At 54.9% G+C, this 16,159-nt stretch overlaps 1 protein-coding gene across 4 annotated transcripts in view; it reads left to right on the top strand.

Moving 5' to 3' along the window:
- ADGRL1 (adhesion G protein-coupled receptor L1) overlaps positions 1 to 15,106 on the top strand; it is a 46,271-nt gene extending 31,165 nt beyond the window's left edge. For 3 of the 4 annotated variants that reach the window (XM_053910590.1, XM_053910588.2, XM_053910591.1), the window contains 18 exons: positions 193 to 507; positions 1,265 to 1,368; positions 1,670 to 1,855; positions 2,152 to 2,190; positions 2,360 to 2,543; positions 2,714 to 2,836; positions 3,407 to 3,621; positions 3,901 to 4,071; positions 4,509 to 4,718; positions 4,806 to 5,026; positions 5,172 to 5,238; positions 5,600 to 5,691; positions 8,562 to 8,730; positions 9,960 to 10,088; positions 10,275 to 10,371; positions 10,465 to 10,593; positions 10,767 to 10,784; positions 11,229 to 15,106. In XM_053910590.1, the coding sequence (XP_053766565.1) occupies positions 193 to 507; positions 1,265 to 1,368; positions 1,670 to 1,855; positions 2,152 to 2,190; positions 2,360 to 2,543; positions 2,714 to 2,836; positions 3,407 to 3,621; positions 3,901 to 4,071; positions 4,509 to 4,718; positions 4,806 to 5,026; positions 5,172 to 5,238; positions 5,600 to 5,691; positions 8,562 to 8,730; positions 9,960 to 10,088; positions 10,275 to 10,371; positions 10,465 to 10,593; positions 10,767 to 10,784; positions 11,229 to 11,971 (3,212 nt within the window). In that variant the 3' untranslated portion in view covers positions 11,972 to 15,106. The remainder of the gene's footprint in view (positions 1 to 192; positions 508 to 1,264; positions 1,369 to 1,669; positions 1,856 to 2,151; positions 2,191 to 2,359; positions 2,544 to 2,713; positions 2,837 to 3,406; positions 3,622 to 3,900; positions 4,072 to 4,508; positions 4,719 to 4,805; positions 5,027 to 5,171; positions 5,239 to 5,599; positions 5,692 to 8,561; positions 8,731 to 9,959; positions 10,089 to 10,274; positions 10,372 to 10,464; positions 10,594 to 10,766; positions 10,785 to 11,228) is intronic. The other variant, XM_053910589.2, reaches the window with a different exon arrangement.
- Positions 15,107 to 16,159: the final 1,053 nt, after the last annotated feature.

Below are 16,159 nucleotides of genomic sequence, written 5' to 3'. Positions count from 1 at the left end.
CAGGTGTGAGGGAGCTCTGTGGGCAGGAAGAATACAGGGGAGATCCACTTCCAGTCCCAAAGAGAACCAGGCACCTTTCCACATCATTACCAAGAAAGATGCTAGGATGCCAGGGATCCCTGTGCCCGGGCATGCTGTGGCAGGGCCCTGAGCATGGGGGTGACTCTCTCTTGTGTCTCCTCTCCATTCTAGGCCCAGCCACTTCCCCTCCCCTCAGCACAACCACCACAGTCCAGCCCACACCCCTGACCAGCACAGCCTCACCCACAGCCACCACCCCACTTCGCCGGGCACCCCTCACTACGCACCCAGTGGGTGCCATCAACCAGCTGGGACCTGACCTGCCTCCAGCCACTGCCCTGGCCCCTAGCACCCGGCGGCCCCCAGCCCCAAATCTGCACGTGTCCCCAGAGCTCTTCTGTGAACCTCGAGAGGTGCGACGGGTCCAGTGGCCGGCCACCCAGCAGGGCATGCTAGTGGAGAGGCCCTGCCCCAAGGGCACTCGAGGTGAGTGCAGAGGCCTTGGAAACTTTCAGTGTGGCTGGCTTGGGGGTGGCCACTGCTGGTCTGGGCAGGGGAGGGACGAGGGACATGCCCACCACTCAGCTTAGCACAGGTACACTTACCTGTTCATCTTCCGTCAGAGTGTGGCCTTCATGTGGCAGGGGTCACACCTGACATCTGCAGCTGTGTCTCCAGAGCCCAGCTGAGCTCTCAGGGCACAGTAGCAGCTCAGTTAGTACCCCCAAACCCCAACCCCATGCCCTGTCCCCTCCTATAGTACTGAATCCCTGCCACATGAAAAACGCCAGGTAGACCCTGCAGGGAGCCCACAGAGGTGACTTGGTGTGTCCCAGCCTGAGGCTGAGATGGAACAAATAGCCATGGGAGCAGCTGATGACTGGACAGACAGACAGTTAAAGTGCCAGAGGGGTGGAGCTAGGACCATGTGCTCCAGGGATCTGAGGGAAGGGTCAAGAGGCTTCATGGAGATGGGGCTTCCAAGATGGGCTTTGCCAAAAAAGTTCTAATTCTTGTAGGCAAGGATAGAAGGGGAGCCAAGAGGGAGAGCTTAGAAAGTCAGGGGTGACTTATGTCACCTCAGAGTGACATCTCTCTTGACTGTCTGGCCTGCTTCATGTCTGATCTTCCGTGTTCCCCTCACCTACTTGCCCCCTCTGTCGTCTTTTTCCCCTTGCTTTGACCCGTCCTTCTCTCCTTCCTTGTGGCTCCCTTTTCTGTTCCTGTCTGTCTGTCCCTGCAGGAATTGCCTCCTTCCAGTGTCTACCAGCCCTGGGGCTCTGGAATCCCCGGGGCCCTGACCTCAGCAACTGCACCTCCCCCTGGGTCAACCAGGTGGCCCAGAAGGTACCAGCAGCAGCCGCTCCTCCCAGACAGGCACCCTGTGCTCACACACTGGGCTCTGGGTGGTTGGGTGCAGGGGGAAGTGGAACAACGGGAGAGAGAGGGAAACAAATGGGTGGCAGGTCTGGGAAGCAGGAATGTGGGATTGCCTCCCTGGCCTACAGAGTTGGGGAGAAGACAGTCAGGAAGAAGGGGCAGCAGAAAGCAGTGAGAAGGGCCAAGCAGGCCAGGCCTGTGCAAAGGGACCATGGCAGGGCAAGATGGTCCCTGACAGAGCCGGGTCCCCCACTTCTGCCTCATGCAGATCAAGAGCGGGGAGAATGCCGCCAACATTGCCAGTGAGCTGGCCCGCCACACCCGGGGCTCCATTTATGCAGGAGACGTGTCATCCTCTGTGAAGCTGATGGAACAGCTGCTGGACATCCTGGACGCCCAGCTGCAGGCCCTGCGGCCCATCGAGCGCGAGTCAGCTGGCAAGAATTACAATAAGGTGGGGCCTGGCAGCGGGGCCAACAGTGGGCACTTCCCAGCAGGCTCAGGAAGTTTCTGGCCTGGTACCTACAAGCTGGGTTGCCACCTTTGGTCAGAGGAAGGAGGGACAGGATCCAGGCCTGGTGGTCTCCTTCCCTGGGCTACCTTGGAGAGTCCTGGGGGTTGGGAGATCCCTTAGGAACAACTCTTGATCATGGCCCAGCACCAGGTTGGTGGCAAACACTGAACAGTGAGAGTGTCAGGATGAGTAGAGCCAGAGGCTAGGCCTGACGGTGCCTCCATCTCTTTCCTTAGATGCACAAGCGGGAGAGAACCTGCAAGGACTACATCAAGGTGAGGCCCAGAGGGCTCTTGCTGACTGAGGGATGTGGGACAGGCCCCAGGAGGCCCTGGGGGGATGGAGGTTGAGAGGAGGGGACACAGCCCAGTCTGAGGAACCAGAGGATATGGGAGGGCTCATGGTACCACTCCCAACCTTCCCTCCTCACCCCTACCCTTTTAGGCTGTGGTAGAAACAGTGGACAACCTGCTGCGGCCAGAAGCTCTTGAGTCCTGGAAGGACATGAATGCCACAGAGCAGGTGCATACAGCCACCATGCTCCTGGACGTCCTAGAAGAAGGTGCCTTCCTGCTGGCTGACAATGTCAGGGAGCCAGCCCGCTTTTTGGCTGCCAAACAGAATGTGGGTGAGTGCTGTGGTCTCACTGGAGCAAGTTCAAGTGCAAATCTTGAACTCTGTAGCCCACCTGTTCCAGAGGCCACAGGGAACACCCTGTCATGCTGGCCCTTGACCTTGGGCTGCTGGACTGAGGACAGACTCCAGCCCTATATGCCCTGTCATCCTCTCTCCCCACAGTCCTGGAGGTCACGGTTCTTAACACGGAAGGCCAAGTGCAGGAGCTGGTGTTCCCCCAGGAGTACCCAAGTGAAAACTCCATCCAGCTGTCAGCCAACACCATCAAGCAGAACAGCCGCAACGGTCAGTGCCTGGCCCCTGAGCTGACAGCCTGCCCCACTTATGAAGAACAGCAGCTCTCAGCTTTTATGGGATTTAAGAGTCCGAGAAAAGGTTGGGACCCATAACAACACAGAGAAGTCCTCTGCTCAAGCTGGTGGAACATTTCAGGGTACTCACAGGGTCTTCCCAAAGCCCCAGAGCCCAGGACACTTTGCAGCCTGAAGAGTGCACCTCTGTGCAGCAGCAGTTGATCCTCACGGCTCAGAGAGGATTGTCCCATTTGAGACTAAGGCTCAGAGAGGTTAGGGATTCTCTCGAGGTCACTCTGCAGGTGAGAGGTGCCCAGGGACCCAGGCCCTGTGTCCTGACCTGCTGCCCTGTTGTTTGGCACTGCCTACAACCAAGCAGTCATCCTGGGGCAGGGTTCCCTGAGCCCCCCTTGCCTGTCTTGAGGCCTGGTAAAGTCATCCTGGGGCAGGGTTCCCTGAGCCCCCCTTGCCTGTCTTGAGGCCTGGTAAAGCCAGGTGTAAGTGGCTGGAGATGCACCAGCCAAGGGCTGATGGCATACCCTGCTACACCTGTCCTCCCCAGGGGTGGTCAAAATTGTCTTCATCCTCTACAACAACCTGGGTCTCTTCCTGTCCACTGAGAATGCCACAGTTAAGCTGGCAGGTGAAACGGGCACGGGCAGCCCAGGGGGCACCTCCCTGGTGGTGAACTCGCAGGTCATTGCAGCCTCCATCAATAAGGAGTCCAGCCGCGTCTTCCTCATGGACCCTGTCATCTTCACCGTTGCCCACCTGGAGGTGAGCTAAGGCATCCCCACCCTCCATGAGGGTCCCAGCATCCTTTGTATTCCCAGGCTGCATACCCCACCCCCCACTGCCTGTTCATCCATCCAAGAGCAAGTTCCCACCCCTCCCTGGGCCACCAGCCCCCACCTCAGCTGCTTAAGTCTGTCCTCAAAGATATTAGATGCCTGGAGCCCCAGGTACTTCTCCATGCTTGTTGCTATACTTGTAGCTGGGTGTGAGGGCTGGAGGGGACTCCCCAGATCTGACTCCCCGGCCACCACCACACAACAGGCCAAGAACCACTTCAATGCTAACTGCTCCTTCTGGAACTACTCGGAGCGCTCCATGCTGGGCTACTGGTCGACCCAGGGCTGCCGCCTGGTGGAGTCCAACAAGACCCACACCACATGTGCCTGCAGCCACCTCACCAACTTTGCCGTACTCATGGCTCACCGCGAGATCGTAAGCTGGCTGGCGTTCTGCTGCGCGCTCCAGGCGGGCCTGCTCACTGGCCCAGCTTTGCATGGCATAATAGAGTGGAGCATGGGCAGTGCCAGGGAAGGCCAGCTTTGTGGGCATGGGGGGCCACCAGTCTAGCCCAGGGCATGAGGCACACGTCTCATTCTATCTGGTCATGGTCCTACCTTCTCCCAAGGCACTCTGGAGAAGCAAATTGGTGTTACCTTTTGTCATCTCTCTATATGCCTTCCAGAGCATGAGGAAGTGAGTGTGCCACCTGGAGAGGGGTGGGGGCCAGCAAGTTGGCCAGGGGCAGAAGGCCAGAGGACCGGGGGACTGTGGCCTGCGGCCTTGTCCCCAGCTGGCACTTAGCTGACTGAGCCTAGGGTGAGCCTGGCTGTGAGCCAAGGGTGCTGATCATACTCTCTGCTGTCCCCCAGTACCAGGGCCGCATCAATGAGCTGCTGCTGTCAGTCATCACCTGGGTGGGCATCGTGATCTCTCTGGTCTGCCTGGCCATCTGCATCTCCACCTTCTGCTTCCTGCGGGGGCTGCAAACCGACCGCAATACCATCCACAAGAACCTGTGCATCAACCTCTTCCTGGCTGAGCTGCTCTTCCTGGTTGGCATAGACAAGACTCAGTATGAGGTGGGCCAGGCATGAGGTAGGGGTTGGGGGAGGGAGGAGAGGCCTTCTGGCTGGGCAGCCCTCATCTGTGGTACCCTTGCCCCCCAGATTGCCTGCCCCATCTTTGCTGGCCTGCTGCACTACTTCTTCCTGGCTGCCTTCTCTTGGCTGTGCCTAGAGGGTGTGCACCTCTATCTGCTGCTGGTGGAGGTGTTTGAGAGCGAGTACTCCCGCACCAAGTACTACTACCTGGGCGGCTACTGCTTCCCAGCCCTGGTGGTAGGCATAGCAGCCGCCATCGACTACCGCAGCTACGGCACCGAGAAGGCGTGAGTGCCACTGCCTGCCCCACCTTCTGTCTCTCCTCCTGCCTGGTTGCCTGCTCAACAGCAGGACCCTTGGGGCACTGGGCTCCTGGGTCGGAGGGAGGGGCCCTTCTCTGCCTCTCTCTACCTGGCCCTGCTTCCTTTATAGTTGCTGGCTCCGAGTGGATAATTATTTCATCTGGAGCTTCATTGGGCCCGTCTCCTTTGTTATCGTGGTAAGCTGGAAGGCAGTACCCTTTCTCTAGGCTAGCTTTGTCCCTGCACACCCCCAGTCTCCCCAAGCCCTTGAGAACTGTGGGAACTGAACAGCCAGCTAAGAGGACGGGAGCAGAGTGGGTCTGTAGAGTTCCAGTACTGAGGTCTGTCCATCCAGGAGCTGTGATTTGAGCCCCTGCTCTGGATCAGGCTGTGGGCTCCATCCTCCAAGAAGCAGGGAGCTGTTCACAACCCCCAGGAGCCTTGTCGGCATGCACCTGGGTGCCCCAGTGAAGGGGTCCATGCTGAGACTTGGCCTGGGAGCTCACACCGCCAGGCAAAGCAACCCCAGCACAGCCCCTGCCCTTGTCCTGCCCCCAGGTGAACCTGGTGTTCCTCATGGTGACCCTGCACAAGATGATCCGGAGCTCGTCTGTGCTCAAGCCCGACTCGAGTCGCCTCGACAACATTAAGTAAGCACCCCTTCCTTGCACCTCTGTCGCCTAAAGCCCCACACACTGGCCTGGCCTAAAATGTGGTACTGTCACTTCTGTTGTCACACAACTTGATTTTTAAAAAAATATTTCCGGAGAACCAAGATGGCGGCGTAGGTAGACACACTGCGCCTCATCGCACAACCAGAACTGACAGAAAATTGAACAGCAAGGGGGTCCAACACCAAGGAAATACAAAATAAACATTCATCCAGACCGGTAGGAGGGGCGGAGACGGGCACCGGGGTGGAGAGGACTCACGTGGCCGTGGCGGGACTGAGACTGGCGGAGTGTGGGACGAACGGGGCAGGCAGTCCAAGTACTAGCAGACCCTGCAACCCTACATTTGTGCAGATAAACAGAGAGGGCCGGACTCGGAGTGGCGGAGAGCAGGGCAGGCAGAGCAGTGGGTAGCACCCCGGGGCCCCACATTCGCACACAGATAAACAGGGCGAACGGCGGGGAGCGAAGCAGACTGCGCAACCCAGGGCTCCAGCTCCGGGAAATAAAGCCTCAAACCTCTGATTGAAAGCGCCTGTGGGGGTTGGGGCAGCAGCAGGAGAGACTCCCAGCCTCACAGGAGAGGTCGTTGGAGAGACCCACAGGGGCCTAGAGTGTGCACAGGCCCACCCACTGGGGAACCAGCACCAGAGGGGCCCAGTTTGATTGTGGGTAGCGGAGTGAAAGACTGAAATCCGGAGGAGAGTGAGGCGGGCGCCATAGCTCCCTCTTGGCCCCTCCCCCACGTACAGCGTCACAGCACAGCGACCAGCGTTACCCCGCCCCGTGAACACCTAAGGCTCTGCCCCTTAAAGTAACAGAAGCGCCAAGACCAAAAAAAATGGCCCAAATGACAGAACACTTCAAAGCTCCAGAAAAAATACAACTAAGCGACGAAGAGATAGCCAACCTATCGGATGCACAGTTCAAAGCACTGGTTATCAATATGCTCACAGAATTGGTTGAATCTGTTCGAAAAGTAGATGAAAAAATGAAGCCTATGCAAATAGAAACAAAGGAAAATGTACAGGGAACCAATAGTGATGCGAAGGAAACTGGGACTCAAATCAACGGTGTGGACCAGAAGGAAGAAACAAACATCCAACCAGAAAAGAATGAAGAAACAAGAACTCGGAAAAATGAGAGGCATAAGAACCTCCAGGACATCTCGAAACGTTCCAACATCCGAATTATAGGGGTGCCAGAAGGAGAAGAGGAAGAACAAAAAAATTGAAAACTTATTTGAACAAATAATGAAGGAGAACTTCCCTAATATGGCAAAGGAAATAGACTTCCAGGAAGTCCAGGAAGCTCAGAGAGTCCCAAAGAAGCTGGACCCAAGGAGGAACACACCAAGACACATCATAATTACATTACCCAAGATTAAACACAAGGACCTACATCCAAGATTACTGTATCCAGCAAAGCTATCATTTAGAATGGAAGGGAAGATAAAGTGCTTCTCAGATAAAGTCAAGTTAAAGAAGTTCATCATCACCAAGCCCTTATTATATGAAATGTTAAAGGGAGTTACCTAAGAAAAAGAAGATAAAAAATAGGAACAGTAAAAATGACAGCAAACTCACAGTTATTAACAACCACACCTAAAACAAAAACAAGAGCGAACTAGGCAAACAACTGGAACAGGAACAGAACCATAGAGATGGAGATCACATGGAGGGGTGTCAATAGGGGATTGGGAGAGGGAGAGGGAGGGAAAGGTACAGAGAATAAGTAGTATAGATGATAGGTGGAAAATAGACAGGGGGAGGGTAAGAATAGTGTAGGAAATGTAGAAGCCAAAGAACTTATAAGTATGACCCATGGACATGAACTATAGGGGGGAATGTGGGAGGGAAGGGGTGGGCAAGATGGAGTGGAGTCGGGGGGGGGGGCGGAATGGGACAACTCTAATAGCATAATCAATAAATATATTTAAAAAAATATATTTCCCATATGTCTTGTCAGTAGATAACTTAAAAAAAATTTTTTTAATTGAGGAAGGGAAGGAGCGGGGAGAGAGAGAGAAACATCAATTTGTTTTTCCACTTATTTATGCATTCATTGGTTATTTCTTGTAAGTGCCCTGACTGGGGATCAAACTGCAACCTTGCTGCATCAGACGATGCTCTAACCAACTGAACTACCCGGCCAGGGCCCACAATGTGATTTAAGGACAAACATGGTATTTTATCGTGCTTGTTATATATACACTTAATGAGTATTTAAAAAACTGGCATTAGCCCATTCAGCTTCTGGTTTGGGGGACAACACTGCCTAAGGCAAGGCTAAATTCAAAAAGTGAGTATAACCCTGCCTGGTGTGGCTCAGTGGATTGGCGCTGGCCTGTGAACCCAAAGGTCGCTAGTTGGATTCCCTGTCAGGGCACATGCCTGGGTTGCAGTCCAGGTCCCCAGTAGGGGGCGTGTGAGAGGCAACCAATTGGTGTTTCATACTTCAATGTTTTCCTCCCTCTCTTCCTCCCTTCCCCTCTCTTGAAAAGTAAATAAATAAAAACTTTACTTAAAAACAAAGGAAGTCTATTTTAAGGCAACCTAAAGATAAATAAGCAGCAAAAGATAGTTTAAGGGTCTGGAAATACGGCCAAAAGGACAAAGGATGCAGGGGAATGACTGACTGTTCACAAACTTCAACCCTCAACCCCTGACCTCTGCCTGCCCCTCAGGCCCAGGCTGGGTGCAAGTGTTGCTGGGCATGCCACTCCCCTGAGACAAACTCACCCAGGTGGGTCTTTGCAGACAGCGTCCAGGTTCAAAGAGGCCAATGGGGGAGGCATCTCCACTGGCTGGGACTTTGACATCCCTGTCCCTTCTCCCTACCCACCCCAGATCCTGGGCTCTGGGGGCCATCGCACTGCTCTTCCTGCTGGGCCTCACCTGGGCTTTTGGCCTCCTCTTCATCAACAAAGAGTCAGTAGTCATGGCTTATCTCTTCACCACCTTCAACGCCTTCCAGGGTGTCTTCATCTTCGTGTTTCACTGCGCCTTACAGAAGAAGGTGAGGTCACGGACAAGGTCCAGGTGCCTGCCATCTGCAGTGGCCTGTGTCTGCTTCAAGGGGAACATGGGTTCAGGGTAAGGGAGGATTTAGCCAGGGGTGGAGAAGGCACTGAAAAAGAATTGGACAGAGGACTGGAAGAGCAAGAAAGCAGGGTAGCTTTGGGTCGTGGGGACAGGGGCTCTCCCCAAGGTGTGGGGCATGAAGCAAGCGTGCAAAAAGGAGATGACTGGGCACCATCCAGACATCTCCTACTTCAATAGTCCTGGGATGAACTATGAGTCTCATGGTGACAAAAAGTTTCCTTCTTAAATAAAACGTGTTGAAATCTAAATTTTAAGAAAGTAAATGAAGGCAATAATAGAAGTGGAGGAAAGTGAAGAGGCCCTATAGGGTGCAAAAGACTCAAGTCTTGGAAACTTGGTTCTGAAGGCAGTGGGGACCCCTGTCAGGCTGTTGTTAGTCTTGGGGGGACAGCAGGGTGGGTGAGGCTAAGATTGGGGATGAAGGATGCAGCGATCAGAGTCCTGCAAAGTTGTCTGCGTCCCTCTTCCTCTCAAAACAGGTGGCCCCCATTGGACACACAGGGACAGTAACATCCTTTCAGGAACCCCCAGGCCCCTGTGGCCTGACAAGGGCCTCCCTTTTAGCTGTGCCTTCCTGCTCTCTCAGACACCTAGACATGGACCCTCCTCAGGGCTCGTCCCCTGTTCCTCTCCAGATTTCCATAGGGCCTGCTGCTGTATTTTTCTCAAGTCTTTGCCAAAAATGCCTGCTTCTCAGTGATGCCTCTCCTGATCTATTTGAAATCTGCTGCACACCACCCCTACCCCCACCAGCACTGTCCCTTCTCAGCCATAGGTTTCTTCACAGCACCTAACACCATAAGACATTCTACATTATGTACTGATGTTTGTATCTGTGTCATGTCTGTTTACTAAAATAGCAGTTCTGGTAGGTAGGGCTTTGTGTCTTATTTGTTCTGAGTATCCCCAGGGCCTAATCCACTCCTGACATGTAAAGGATGTTCATCAAAGAGCTGTTGAGTCCATGAATGAGAAACTGTGGTGGAGGTGGAGAAAGGAAGATGGGCCTGAGTGAGGAGAGAGAGCCTATCTGTCTAGCTGCTAGGGGACAGGACAGGTTTCTGGCACCTGCCCATAGCTTGGTCTCTGGACTCCTGAGGTGAGGACACCTGCTACCAGCTGCCTGTCCTCTTTGCCTCCCAGGTGCACAAGGAGTACAGCAAGTGCCTGCGACACTCCTACTGCTGCATCCGTTCCCCGCCTGGGGGCACTCACGGCTCACTCAAGACCTCAGCAATGCGGAGCAACACCCGCTACTACACTGGGACACAGGTATCTGAGGTGGTGCCCCGATCACCAAGCAGGGCTCCCTGGGGTTGAGTGTTGGATCCAAAGCCCCAGAGGCAGGGCAGTGCTCAGGGGCATATCCCTGGTGGTGCTCATCAAGCAAGTGGTCTCAGGAAGATCCTGGAGGGTGGGCAGCTTAAGGATCCCCTCACGTCTGGGCTTTGTCCCCAGAGCCGAATCCGGAGGATGTGGAATGATACCGTAAGGAAACAGACAGAATCCTCCTTCATGGCTGGTGACATCAACAGCACCCCCACACTAAATCGAGGTGAGACAGCATCCCTTGCCCCTGGCTCCAGTCCCTTCAGATTTCCTGGCCTATGGCTCTAGGTTGTCTTTTGACCTCTGACCTCCTGAGCAGGTACCATGGGGAACCACCTGCTGACCAACCCTGTGCTGCAGCCCCGTGGGGGAACCAGCCCCTACAACACCCTCATTGCTGAGTCAGTGGGCTTCAACCCCTCCTCACCCCCTGTCTTCAACTCCCCAGGTGAGACTACTCTGGTGCTGGGAAAGGGCGACAGCCCAGGTCAGGGAGCTTGGGTGTCTGCATCCTGAGGGGTCTTCACATGGGGTATCTTCATGCCTCTTGAACTGTAACCTAGACTCAACATTCCAAGCCCACTTACCTTCTTTTTTTTCCCTCCTGGCTGGCACCTGCAGGGAGCTACCGGGAACCCAGTAAGTGTGACTTTCCTGGTACCATTTCCAAGGCTGGGAGGGGAACAAGACAGTGGCTCCCTCAGATGGCCTCACTTACTTAGGGAGGAGGACTCCGGGTGGTTCCTCCGTCCCCAACACACATACACATGCAATCTCTGGCTTGGTGGCTGGTGTTGCATTTGGACCTTAGGCAGGGAAAGAAGGTGATGAGGATCAGAGCACAGGAAATGGACCCAGATCTTCTCACACTGCTAAGATGCTGAGCCCCCAGCTGGAAGGGGACCCTGGGAAAACTGGTCTCCTCTCCCCCTTCCACCAACCTGCATGGTGGGTATCCACTGCCAGTGAGGAAGAGAGAGAATGAAAGATCCCAGTCCCCATGGGCAGGGGTAAACCCCCAGTCCATGAGGCCTGCATCCTCGCTGTCTGACCCTCCTTTTAAGCAGCCCCCTTCTGCCACAGAGCACCCCTTGGGAGGCCGGGAAGCCTGCGGCATGGACACGCTGCCCCTCAATGGCAACTTCAACAACAGTTACTCCTTGCGAAGTGGGGATTTCCCTCCAGGGGATGGGGCACCAGAGCCACCCCGAGGCCGGAACCTGGCAGATGCTGCCGCCTTTGAGAAGATGATCATCTCGGAGCTGGTGCACAACAACCTGCGGGGCAGCAGCAGCGGGGCCAAGGGCCCTCCACCACCTGAGCCCCCTGTGCCACCTGTGCCAGGGGGTGGCAGTGAGGAAGAGGCGGGTGGGCCCGGGGGTGCTGACCGGGCGGAGATTGAACTTCTCTACAAGGCCCTGGAGGAGCCTCTGCTGCTGCCCCGGGCCCAGTCGGTGCTGTACCAGAGCGATCTGGACGAGTCAGAGAGCTGCACGGCGGAGGACGGGGCCACCAGCCGGCCCCTCTCCTCCCCTCCTGGCCGGGACTCCCTCTATGCCAGTGGGGCCAACCTGCGGGACTCGCCCTCCTACCCGGACAGCAGCCCCGAGGGGCCCAGTGAGGCCCTGCCCCCACCCCCACCCGCTCCCCCAGTTCCCCCTGAAATCTACTACACCTCGCGCCCACCGGCCCTGGTGGCTCGAAACCCCCTGCAGGGCTACTACCAGGTGCGGCGGCCCAGCCACGAAGGCTATTTGGCAGCCCCAGGCCTCGAGGGGCCAGGGCCTGATGGGGATGGGCAGATGCAGCTGGTTACCAGCCTCTAAGGGACCTCATGGACCAGGGGCTGGTGGCCCAAGCCAGGGAGGGAACCCTGGGAAGGGCTCTGGTGGGAGACGGAGACTAAAGGAGGCAGTGGCTGGTGGACCACCCTCCAGGAGTCCCTTGTCTGAGGTCCCTCTAGGCCCCTTGGGGGCTCTGCTTAGGGGACCTGAGGTGCAGGGTTCATAGACAGGGTTTCCCACCAGCCACATGCACCAGCTCAATTTGGGGGAAGTGCCATGAGGAGGAGCCAGGAGGTCCCCAGGGGAGTAAGGAAGGAGAAATTGGAAGGGTGCAGCCCACTCTTGACATCCCCCTCCCCCTACTTTTCCTACTGGTGGAGGGAAATGAAGGATTGGTATCCCTGGGCCAAAGGCTCTGCTGGCTGGAACCTGTCAGTTGCTCCTCTTTCTGTAGCCAGAAATGCTGGGCTGCACCAGGAGGGAGCAGCAGAGGGCAGAAGGACAGAAGGACAAGTTCCTCCTGCACTATAGTTCCTTGCTCCCTGGAGACTGGGGCTTCTGGCTGAGGAGATAAGCCCCAGGGCCAGCAGAATGGGCATTTGTGGCTGGTGGTGTAAAGGTTGAATTTTCTCTGAAGCTCCTTCCCTCTGCTCTTAGTCCCTGCCTCCCCAGCAAGCCTGCCCCCTCAGCCCTCCTCAAGTGCACCCAATGACCCCCCTCCCTTGGGGTGACTCCTGATGAAGCACAACTCCCTAAAGGGCCCCCAGCCCACAGGGGTGGCCATATTTGGGCAGTTCCAGTCCTGTGGGCTCGGCTATCTGGGGAGCAGATTTTGGGTCTGGGTCTCCCTGGGGAGTGGGTCCTGGGCTTGGATCTTTCCCTAGGGGGCCCTTGTTCTCTTCCTCTCTCTTCCTCCCTTATTGTTGTAAATATTTCAACGAAATGGAAAAGACAAAAAAAAAGAAAGAAAGAAAGAAAATCTCATCACTTGAAGCCACCGGGAGCCTGCGGCCCAGCCCGCCCGGGCTTTCTCCGGAGCAGAGTGCCGCCTCTGGGCCCTGGCAGCCAGGACTCCTCTGTGTATGTGTGCATCCCCAGCCGGGTGGGCGGGCCGCCAGAGCAGCTTTTTACAATCCAGAGACAAAAAAAATCTAGAAGCAACAGCGAAACAAAGAACCCGTTTCCTTCCTGGCACCTGTTTCTGCCGCCTCCTTCCCTGCACCGCCTGCCCCTGGCATCAGTCAGCCTTCCTGGGGCGTGTACCTCACTGCCTGCCCCAGGACTGGGGACCTGTCTCCCCCTTCCCTCCCCACTGGCCTGGGGGAGGCACCCCTCACACCCAAAGATGCTTTTGCCAAGATGGCTGCGCTGTCCTCTTGAGTTCCTGCCTCTTGTCTTTTGCTTCTGGAATTCAGCTGGGGATGAGGAGCTGATTTCCTTCCTAGAAAGGTTGATGGGGGAAGGAAAACAAGGGCAGCAGGGTTTGATGTGACTGAGGAGGGAGGGCTGGGAGTGATAAAATGGTCGTCTTTGGGGGGGCACAAAGGTGAAAGATCACCTTCCCTACCCTACACCCTCCTGCAGGGGAGGTAAAGCCAGGCACTAGGGCCAGGAGTCAGGACACCCATGTTCTGGGGGCTCAAGCCCAAACCTGTGGACTCTCAAAGTGTCAGGCTTAACATGTCTCCTGAGTACCTCTTTTAGTCCCATCCCCTCTAGCCTGTCACCCTGGCCCTCCCAGCACCCTCCCAACTTTGGGGGGTAATAACATAGTCCTATTTCCATACTAACCCAGCCCCATAATTGCCATTTCCCCAGGGGTGGCCCTCACCTCTGTTCTGACCCCTTGTCTCTTTTGTCCCTTCCTCTTTTCTCACAAGTGCCATGAGTTTTCAAACATCTTTGGGTCTCAGCCTGCTGCTGCCATGAACTTATTTCGGTTAAGGGGGAGGGGTTCTAGGGAGGAACTAGGGAAAAGGGACAGGTAGGTGGCTGGAGGGGCCCTTTTTGCTGCTAGAAAGCCCCTCCCTTCTGGGGAGCTGGGGCTGGCTTGTCCCCATCAGGGGAGAAGGGGTCAGACCAAAGATGGTGGTTTGTCCTGTGTACGGGGACAGGAGTGGGGAGAAGGCAGTGTTGGGTTCCATCTCTGGCTTTTTCTGGTGGGGAGGCTTTAACTCTTCACCAGAAGAGAATGGGTGAGTCTGGACTCCGAAGAGAAGTAAGGGTGGGGACTAGCTTGCCCAGATGGCTCTGTGAGGAGGGTGGGAGCCAGCTCCATGACCTGCCTTGGCTTTAGGAGGCCAGGGGTTTGCTCCACTGTAGGAGAGGCAGCTGGAGGTCTGTGAAATGCTGGTTGGAAACAAGGGTAGATAGAAGAGTTGGCCTGACCCAGGCACTAGCCCAGCTAGAGCCAGAGCCTGCCTCTGACACCAGCAAGAGGGCTGGAAGAGTTGGCAGGGTGGGAGAGTTTCCAAGGGGACTGGAGGCATGCAAGGAGCCCCTCATCCTCTTCCCCTGCCCAGCCCTCTTTTTATCTCCAGACTGACAATCAAAGGGAGAGAGAGGGTGCAGTGGGTCCCTTGGTTCACATTTTAGCCAGAATCACCAAGGTGAATTCCTAGGCCTCAAAGCTATGTGGCAGGGCCCCCTGGTGGGGCTGAACATCACTGCAGTCCAGTGCAAAGCCACCACCGAGAGCCCAGGTGTTCGTCCCCCCCACCCCAACCAGACCTGGTGCCTTGAAGCCCCCCACCCCAGCTGGGACGGTATAGAGAAGGAAGGGTCTTGGTTTCCTCTCCTATGCCCTTCCTTGGGCTCCTAAATTTATTTGCTTCTAAATCTTGTTATTTTTATCTGGGTTTTTTTTCTCTCTCTCTCTTTTTGGTTTCCCTTGCCTTCCTTTCTCTGTGTCTCCACCTCTTTCCCGTTTTTTTTCCCTCACTGTCTCTGTGTTCCTCTTCTCTCACCCTCAATTTCTCTGTCCATTCAGGCCTCCCGCCCTCCATGCCCCCAGTCCCTCCTTGGTCTCCTTTTCGATATGCCAAACCAATTTTGGGTCGAGTGCATTTAACGAGAACAAAACAAAAGGCTCATAACAACAAGAACGTTTCAGAAAAAAAGTTTTAAAAAATTGTTGAGTCAAAAAAAAAACAATAAAGAAATTAAGATTTCTTGGAATGATGAATGGTGTGACTCTTTGTGGGGTGAGAAACAGGTGAGTGGACCTGCACAGTGCATCTACATGAGGCTCTGACACCTGGAGAAGCATGCACTGCAGCACTTAGAATCTACAACAGAGGGCTGGAGTCACAAAATTGCCCAGAACTTGGTAGGTTCCTGGGCCTGAGCAGCACTTCAGGTGTCGTTTTTCTTTGAATCCTCATAAACATTGTAGGGTGGGTGAAGGTTATTAGAACTCCACTTTGGAAACAGAGTAACAGGCTTTCAGAGCCTGGATGCACCTACCAAGGCTCTCTGGGCCTGGTAACTGTGCCATGTGTCTTTTGAAGCCTTTCCTGGCCCAACATGTGCCCACAGACTGTATTAGAGCAAGCACAGGGATTTTACACTGCCTATCTGATTCCTAGATTCCCACACACCATTGGAGTATGTTTTGAAAGTGACAACACAATGGGATTGCATAGTGTATTTCACATTCTCAAAAAGAACTGCCCGTGCTCAGAGAAACAACCAGTGAAAGCATCTTTCCATGCCCCTCTGCCTGGGATACCCGCATCTAGGACACCACATTCCCATTTCTCCTCCCACCTCCCCAGTCACGCCTTCCCAGTCCTAGTGGCTGGTTCCTTCTCATCTCTGGACCTCTTATTTAACGTTCGCAAGACCAGGAGCTCAGCCTTGGACCTCTTCCCTACCTACCCTGGGAGAACTTGGTTCATCTCATGGTTTTAAATGCTATCTATATACTGATGAGTCCTGAGCATAGTTGCAGTCTAAACGTTACCTTGAGCTCCAGATTTACATTCATCCAACATCCCACTCCATATCTACCCCTGGGTGTCTGGTAGGATCTCAAACCTAATCTGTCCTAAGCCCAGTTCCTGACCACCACTCCCCAGCTCCTCCCAAATGCTTTCCCACCTCAAGTAATGGCCAAATCCATCCCAAGACTCAAGCTAAAATCCTTGGAGCTTCTCTTAGACTCATCTCCTTGTCTCATACTATACATCTGACAGTCAATGCAATGGCAGCTCTAACATTAAAATGTCC

The sequence above is a fragment of the Desmodus rotundus genome, chromosome 9 (assembly GCF_022682495.2).
Source record: "Desmodus rotundus isolate HL8 chromosome 9, HLdesRot8A.1, whole genome shotgun sequence".
NCBI lineage: Eukaryota > Metazoa > Chordata > Mammalia > Chiroptera > Phyllostomidae > Desmodus > Desmodus rotundus.
The sequence above is the reverse complement of the archived record's forward strand: the minus strand, read 5'-3'. Positions and strand labels throughout refer to the sequence as shown.